Below are 9051 nucleotides of genomic sequence, written 5' to 3'. Positions count from 1 at the left end.
TTTAGTATAGCTATATCATATGTGGTGAGATATTTGGTTCCATTAATGCCTTATGTGTTCATACCCACTATGAGGAATGCACTAATGATATTTATAATAGTTACATTAATATCCTTTTTACTCCTTGGTTGAATAAACGTATTTGGTACACATGATAAGGCCTTTAAAATCCCAGATTCTTGTGTTATAAAAAAGATTAATGTTACATCAAAAGGTTAAAGTTTCACAATATTATATTGGAGTCTAGTGACACTAAAAGATGAAGGAATTTCCATCATCTCATGCTAGATTTCCACTTTAAGATGGTGCTTTGCATGATAATATTTTTTTAGTTCACATTATTTCTCTCTTGTGCTAAGGAATTTGATTTATTGTAAAGTATTTTCTAAAGACAACTAGAATATTTGGAGTTGAACTCATGTGTATTGTTGACAAGTTAGTGCACAAGACTATGATATAGAATTATACCCTTAAAGGGTCAAGAGATAATTTGATGGATCCTTATATCCATAGAGATTAATATATGGATTTTTGTCCAATAATTAAAAATGTATTTGATTTGAGAGGTTGATGAAAGGAGAACTTGAACATTCAGCTCAGAGAAAAACCCTTAATGATTGTTTTTGAGGTAGCTTGATGGAGGTCAACCTAATTAATGATTTGTTTCTTCAAAAAAATGTCTTCTAAAAAAAGTGTATTTATATTTTTGTGATCAACAAGTTTTTTGATGTATACCTTAAGGATAGGGTCCTTGGCAAGGTGGAATGTGAGATTTTAGGGGTACATTTGCAAGAAGAATGCAATAAGAGGGGTAAGTTCAGTGCAACTTTGAACAATACATTATTATTATTATTATTATACAATTATTGTTAACAATTTTTCTATTACATAACTACATGCTTCTTTAATTTTATGTTTTAATAATTAAATAATAGAAATGAAGCATTTACACTTGATCTTTTTTTCTCAAATTACAATATTCTTATTTTTATATGTGGGCAATTGAGTAGCCTTGGATGACATACATCATGAGGGCATTACTCCCATCTTCTTTCATGCAGTTTCTTGTAACTTGTCTATTAGATTTGATTCTTTTAAAGGGAAGTAATATTGTTTTCCACTCTTAGATCATTATTATCTTTACTCTCTAGGAGTTCATTTTTGGTATTGGATCTTTTTCCTTATGGGGGGGATACATCATCTAGTTTTTTCTCTCCTATAGAGGGGATATTGATTGTAATTATGTGATTGAATCAATATTTGGTGGGAAATATTGAGTCTTATATTCTTTTTAACATTTACTCTTTGAGAGATTGCATTAGATTGTAAATAGGCACCTCATGAGTAATTTCATCAAGATTCAACATTTCATGCATCCTTATTTGTATTCATGAGTATTATTTTAGCTTCTCCTTAAAGTAATTGTAAGTGGGGTGTTTGAATAATTATGACAAACACCCAATTAGTTATCTAATTAGGTCCCTTATTACTTTATTGATTAAGCTAAACTTAGCACTTATTTTTCTTTTATTAGATTAGGCTAATAATATCACAGGTTGTCTCATTTAATGATGAGTATACTTGTCACTAGCTAATTTAGCATTCCTCTAAGGTTTAGATCTATAGTTACTTTATCCTTTCTATAAGAATTCAATATTCTATTTTGCTCCAGACTCCATCTCATAGCCATATAGTCAACTTAACCCCACCCATTGATCCTGTCAACTAATATTAGATGTTAGTGTCCTCACCTAAAAGATAATAGATCTACCATTTAACAAGATATTTAGTGTATCCTCAATTTCAAATATAAAATTGTGTTTTCACTATAAGAAAGCACATTCCATACTTTATTGATAACAAATCCTTTGAGAAAAAATACTAATGACATATTAGGGATCATGTGCAAGTGAGATTATAATATTATTATTTAATTTTATTTCATATTTCTTATATGTATTTTAAGCATTCCATTTATAACCATGTCTCACATTCAACTCCTACGTTTTTAGTTTTTTCATAAGTAGATCATGTAGGTTTTATTTATTTTTAATAAATTTTTAAATTTAGATTTTATAATAATCTTCTTGGTATAAAAATATCTTATGATTGAGTCTAAACAACTGGAGACATAAAAATTGATATACAAGATGACATAATTGTATATAAGAAAATTTTATTAAAAGAAAATATTTCTAAGGCTTTTTATTTCACAATTTGTATTATTGTATAGATTCATAGTTTATAAACTACAATGTACTTGCATAGTTTGTAGTCTCATTAAAGTAAACTTTTTTTTACCAACTATTCAAATCCTTTATTTGTAATGGCTTAATCACTTAGCTAAGGTGTGCCACACCTTTTTTCTAAGTTAACACAATATTTTAAGAATACAACAATTTTTTTTTAACATGATATCAACATTTTGTGCTCTAGTAAGCATTGGAGAACTAACTAAATAATTTAATATTTTTGACACATTTTTTCCCAAGTATTAGGTATAGTGATTTCAAGATATATTTTTGTCTTTGATCTTCAAATACAGCTATATTTTATATATGAAAGTATAATCTAAGTCTCTTTTTATATTTAATAATAAGAAAAAAACTATTGTAATTGTATTTTTTTTAATGAAAACATTGTTTTGTGATATTTTTATAGGATCTTAGTTTTTATTGCTAACAATCTTTATTGCAATAAAACTACTTGTCAAATTCTCTTGTTTATCTATCTCACTATCAACATGTTTTAAAATAGTTGTCTAAGATTGATTTTCAAACTGATAATTGTTTTCTTATAACAATATTTATTAAAGATCATCTTTAAAATCATTAGTTTAGTCATATTATATAATTTAACTAGAATGAATATTAACAAATAAATTCAACAATACATCTCCATTATATTTCTACAATTGAATCTAAGATTAGCATAATCCACATATTTAACTTCTAAAAAATATATTTTAATTAAATTAATCTATTTTTATTAATTTAAATTAATTTTTTTTAATTGATTTATTTTATTTATATCAAATTATCTACATAAGACAATTATTATCATAAAATCTTTTAACATATAAATCTCATCCACCAAGAAAAGTAGCTTAATGGAAATTAAATATAAAATATATTTCATCTACAAATAAGATATAATGGAGGCTATTTAAATTAAAGGAAGATTGAAAGGTTTACATTGTATTAGTATCTTAATTTAAGTACTAAATATATAAAAAAATTATTAACAAATGAGATAAATGGAGGCTGTTTCAATAAGGAGAATATTGAATTGACATTGTGTTAACATTTTAATTTAAGTAATAAATTTTTTATTGTGTTCATCTTATTAGAGATATAACATTTTCACATGAAATTGTTGAATTGTTATAAAAATAAAATTATGATATGAAAAGGATAAGTAAGTTTTTTGTATCCATTTGTTTTTAGAAAAACCAGTCTGAAAATATCTTTAAGATCACATTTTAATGTTTATAGATTTTATAAATATCCCTTAAATCCAATAGTTTATTATTTAATCTTAAAAACTTAAAATTATCTAAATTACAATGAACAAATAAAATTACATATACATAATTTTTTAAAATATTAATGCATCAATATTATAGACATAGATTCATAATAGATGGGATGAGTGATTTTAGGGGAATGCCCAATGTTTCATCTATGAGAATTGTCTAATTACAAAGAATGCTAAATGTACCATTCATTCTCATGAAAAATAGAATATTGTGAAACACTAAACATCAATCATAAATCAATGAATTTGATTTAAAAATTACATATTTGAAATCCCATAACAATATTATAACTTGACTAATTGTAAAAAATATCTACTATTTACCAATGAACATAATGTAAAATATAATTATATATATTATTTTGAGTTTTGAACCTAGCAATGCCAATAGTGTCACCTTTAGATTCAAATTGTAAAATAGTCAGAAGCAGCGAAAAACTTATTTCTGAAAGACTAAACAACTATCTCTTGAGGAGAAAACTACGGAAACATTATCGAGACGTTTGAAATGTCTTATAAGTCTTTTAATGTTTTTTTTAAAAATTGAACTAATTCTTCTAATGTTAATTGATTGGAATTTACTGAACTCAAAATTGGAAATGTTTCGAATTAAGCCAAGGACGAAGGACACAATAGATATTAGATATATTATTCAGTAATATTTGTTATTAAGACGAAGCATATTCAAGGCAGCCTGCTTCGTACAACGCAAAAGCAACAAAACCACCAAAAGTGGTATGATTTATTATCCCCGCTAATCTTGGTGCGGGTTTTATTTAGGAATAATAGGGCTGTTCAGCATGCTCAGGCCCTGAAAAACAAAGGAAGAATAATTCAACGAACATATCAATTAATATTACGGGGAACAAGAGGAAAGAGTGAAAATCAACCACCAACTTACTGTTCATAGTCGATGTAAACTTTGCCAGCATCTGGATCAGCAATATCGGCGAAGGCAGCTTGAGATAAATCGAAGGTGCCAGCGCATCCCGCTGGGCAATAATCAACAATCTTCACGACGATGGATCCACTCTTGCATGGCATCAGAACGCCCTGATTTGTTGCGCCAGTGCATGTGATTCGGTACTGTTTTCCGCAAGCCGCTCCGTTACCCCAGATTGTGTCGCTTGCCGCCGCAAACAAATCTCCTGCTGGAAATTGATTGGGGTCGTTTCCGTAGCACGCCGATGCTGTCAAAACAATAACACGCTATTAAACTCTTCATAAACAACAATACCCGCGACTAACTTTCATCAATATGTTCAGTCATTCATAGACGGCAATACTCATCACTGAGTTCGATAACAATTAAAAATATACTTACGGACATATGGAGCAGTGTAATATGTGGCTGTTCCTTGCTCAGCCATAGAGCAATACCAGCCCCATATAAAACTCATCACGAAGACAGCCCGCCACAAGGTAGAAATTCCTGCACCGGCCATTCTCTCCCAAGACTCTATGATTCTCCTGCTCAATTCCCTTACTCCTCAAGAACAAGAGAGCTGCAATTTGTGAATGTTAAACATTGGAATTGAGTATATATAGAGTACAACGGGAACTAGGGTAACCTAGGCTTCCAGGGGTCTAGTCAATGGCGGCTACCCTTGTGCGTATGATGCACGGATCATTGCGTGTTTGATCAATATATATGAATGACCTTGACCAATGCGGATAAGCTTTGAATTTACTGGTTCTTTCGTGATTAATGGCATTTAGTCTTGACCAATGGAATTATCCATTGAAGAATTTATGGGTTATCCATTGAAGAATTTATGGGTTATCCATCGAAGAATTTCAAGATGCTAGTTTTCCCATCTGGAAAAATGATATAGTTTGTATATAAACGAAAACGCAAATAAATACAATCGTTTGGTAATATAAAAAATGGTAAAAATTGCTGCAGTATCGGTTCTTATAAAAATCTATGCATAGGAATTGACCTACGTTATTTTGTTCGATGGTTAAATATTTAATCATAATTTTGCACTCATATCAAAAAGTTATAAATAATTGTCTTATTTTTGTTGTTCAAAATCCATTTCTGATTCTTGAATTAGGCTATTTCTAAGAATGGAAATAATAATTGAATAGGCAATAAAGGTGAACATCTACATTTTCAACATGTCCTTTTCTTCAACAGTCATTAAAACATATGGAGATAGTGTTTTCAAATATATTCGCTATTTTTATTTTTGTCATTTTCTTTATTACAGAATTCAAATAAGAATTGAGAACCGTAGAATTCAAATAAGAATTGGGAACAACCAAAAAAATTAAATGAAAATTATGATTTTAAATGAATATTTAAGTTTGTTTTTAAAAGGAAAGATACTTTGGTTTAGATATGCTTATTGAAGGAATCTTTTAATTCTAAGTTAGAATTTGTTTTCATTAAAGAAATTCTAACTCTTTTCTATAGATTTCAATGCAATTTATCAAAATCTATATTGTGAAGTTATTTAGATAAATTCTTCAATAAAATTTAATTAATCTAAATAAGAATTCTATCCATGTCTTATGTCATTCTTCATACCTCATACCCCATTTCAATCTATGTTGTGAAGATATTTACGTAAATCCTCCAATAGGAATATTTTTTATTTGTCTTCTCATACACGTGAGTAACCTATGAAATAAAATATAAAAATAAAAGCTAGCTTACATGATCTAGATCAAATGATAATGTAGGGAAATGATTAACCTAGAAACAAGTGCCACATAGTGGCGAGTACTTGCCTTAATAATTTTTAGTTTAATAATAATATTTGTTATAATTATTAGAAATATTTGTTTATTGTAACTAATATTAGCCAATCATTTACAAGTAAAATAATTTTTGTAAATTATAAAGTTAAAAAACATGCATCTATATTATAGAAAAAAGTTGAAAAATATAAAACAAAAGAAAATATTTTGTTTTCATTGGTCTAAATAATTATATTTAATAACCATTTAAACATGACAAATGAATTTTCATTACAATAGAGGGAAAAAAGAAATAACATATTAAAAAAACCTCCCTTATTTAAAATGAAAGGTATGACTTTTTCCTTTTGTGAATATATAAGATTTTGATTATTATTAATAATTTATATTATTAGTAATTTATATTGTTTTTATTTTATTCCTTAAGTTGTAAAAATAAACCTTTGAATAATTGATTTGTTTGGAAAAAAAAATAAAAAATAAATGATTTAATTTTTTTTTAATAAATTAATAAATCAAAAAATGTCATTAAATTTTTTTATGTCGCTTAGGATTTTTTCACAATGATTTAGTTTCATTATCCTATTTTTTATAAGATTTAATGTTTTTTTGATTTTATGATTAAATTAATATGGAAATTTAGTTTATTTTGATTATAAATTAAAGAACATTTTGAATATAATACATATTTTTTAAATATATATATATATATATATATATATATATATATATATAGATATTTTATCTTGTTCATAGGTTAACTTTAAAAACTACCTATTACAACAAATAATGAAGTTAAAATTTAAGAACTTATTTTAGATTCACAAGATTGTGTATGCGTGGTGATTCCCAGAAACCTGCCTATAAGAGGTAAAATGATATTAGCCAATCATTTGTAACAAAAATAATTTTTTTAAATTATAATGTTAATAATTGTGCATCTATATTATAAAATAGATTTAAAAAATTTAAAGAAAGAAAAATAATTGCTTTTCATTGGTCTAAATAATTTTTTTTAATAACTATATAAGCACAACAAATAAATTTTCATTACAATAGTATTGCCTAACAGCAAGTACTAATAACATATAAAAAGAAAATCTCGCTTACATGATCTAGATATGATCTAGATCAAATGATAATGTAAAATTGTGACAACGAGAAATCACTAATACTATTTAATGTTTACTATTTAATTTAATCAAATGTGGTATTCAAATTTTTTAGGTTTTTAAAACTTGTACTCTATATTAATTTCATAATTTAAACCCTTGCATTTATCTACCATAAAATCTTGATTGATTTTTTTTGAGTTCATAAAGTATTTGCATACATATTTATTTATTATTTCATATGCTTTGAGTCAATATGTTCAAATATTTGATAAAAACTTTCGTGACATTTTTTTTCAAATTAATTATGAATAAATAAATTTAAAATATAAAACATAGATTAAAAATCATAAATTAAATATGTACATATTTAAATATAATTTATATATTTAAATCTTCAATTTTCTTCATGAACATTTATTTCACCAATGTATTAATCTTAACATTTGAAATACAGGAAGATATGAATGAACAAAAATATTCTAAAATTAAAAGAACAATTTACAAATTTATTAATGTATTAGTGATTGTTTAATTTGATTAATTTTTAATTATTAAAAAAAAACATATAATCCAATTAATTTTTAAATCAAAATGATCACAAATACTAATAAAGAATTGATATTCTTTGATTATTAAAATAGAATATGGATTTCAAATTAGATTAGTTTTCTACTTTATTTATGACTTGGTTTCTTGTATTTGTTTTATCAATATAAAGAAACATATGTATTTCCTTCCTCATTTTGGAATCAGAGTGAATGTTGTAGTGTTAATTTATATTGATGTGTCAAATTAACCATAGAAAATAAGAATATATTTCTTTTAGTTTTTCTCTTATTAGACATTTAAATTTTGTAACTCTCAATTTATCTATACTTCTTCAAAGTTTACAATTAAATTTTTAGCATAATGCTATTGTAGTTATTAAAAATATTTACTACAAGTGTGAATGATAGTTTAATTTATAAATTTAATATAATCTATATCTAATATTGGTTATATACAATTCATATAAATTTCCATTTCTAAGATATCATAAGATCATAATTACCTATTTATTTAAAAAAATTAATTTTAATAGTACACAATTTAATTGAATCATAAGTTGAAATATCACCAATATTTGTAGTAAAATAGGGAACACTATTGCTTGCTAATAGAGTGGAGAAATTTTAATCTAAAAAGTTGAGAACAACCTAGAAAGAGGATTTGCAATGCCTCAAAGGGGCTCAACCATAAACAAAATATTTTAGCTCTCATTTTATTACTTACAATTATTTAAAAACTCTATAGTATGTCCATTGTACAAAAAAATAATAATTTAATATCTTACACTTACAATCATGAATGAAAAATGTGTACTCTTTTTGTTTAACCATTTATATTAAGCTTCATTTTTATAACAAATACTCATATTTGTTTATATAATTTCATTTTTCTATAGAATTATTTTAGTATAGGAAATGAATAGAATTATTCATTTAATAGTTTTTGATAAAGATAAATAGGTTTTATAGGGACTTGAAACCTAGAGTATTACAGACCAAGGCCAACATCCAACTAGACAGTAAAACTAAGCAAAAAAGGGGACAAACCCCACACAAACCGAAAGCCAAAAAAACCAAAATAGCTATACCAAAAAAATAGGGAAAAGCACTCAACTAAGAGAGTGCATCAATTCAGTATTTTT

The 9051-nt window shown here is 25.8% G+C and overlaps 1 protein-coding gene across 1 annotated transcript; it reads right to left on the bottom strand.

Moving 5' to 3' along the window:
- Positions 1-4146: 4146 nt before the first annotated feature.
- Positions 4147-5055, bottom strand: LOC131078551 (EG45-like domain containing protein). The gene is made up of 3 exons (XM_058016279.1): positions 4862-5055; positions 4439-4727; positions 4147-4348 (listed from the first exon to the last, which is right to left on the bottom strand). The coding sequence occupies exons 1-3, from the start codon at positions 4980-4982 to the stop codon at positions 4342-4344; spliced, it is 417 nt and encodes a 138-aa protein (XP_057872262.1). The 5' UTR covers positions 4983-5055; the 3' UTR covers positions 4147-4341.
- Between the last annotated feature and the right edge of the window lie 3996 nt (positions 5056-9051).

This window comes from Cryptomeria japonica, chromosome 5 (genome assembly GCF_030272615.1).
Source record: "Cryptomeria japonica chromosome 5, Sugi_1.0, whole genome shotgun sequence".
In the NCBI taxonomy this organism is placed as follows: domain Eukaryota; kingdom Viridiplantae; phylum Streptophyta; class Pinopsida; order Cupressales; family Cupressaceae; genus Cryptomeria; species Cryptomeria japonica.
Note: the sequence above shows the minus strand (reverse complement) of the source record. Positions and strands in the feature narration are given on the sequence as shown.

Coding starts and splice junctions, on each gene's coding strand:
- LOC131078551 (XM_058016279.1), bottom strand. CDS start 4,982: ATGGCCGGTGCAGGAATTTCTACCTTGTGGCGGGCTGTCTTCGTGATG. Junction 4,728..4,861: donor TTACACTGCTCCATATGTCC/GTAAGTATATTT, acceptor TTGTTTTGACAG/CATCGGCGTGCTACGGAAAC.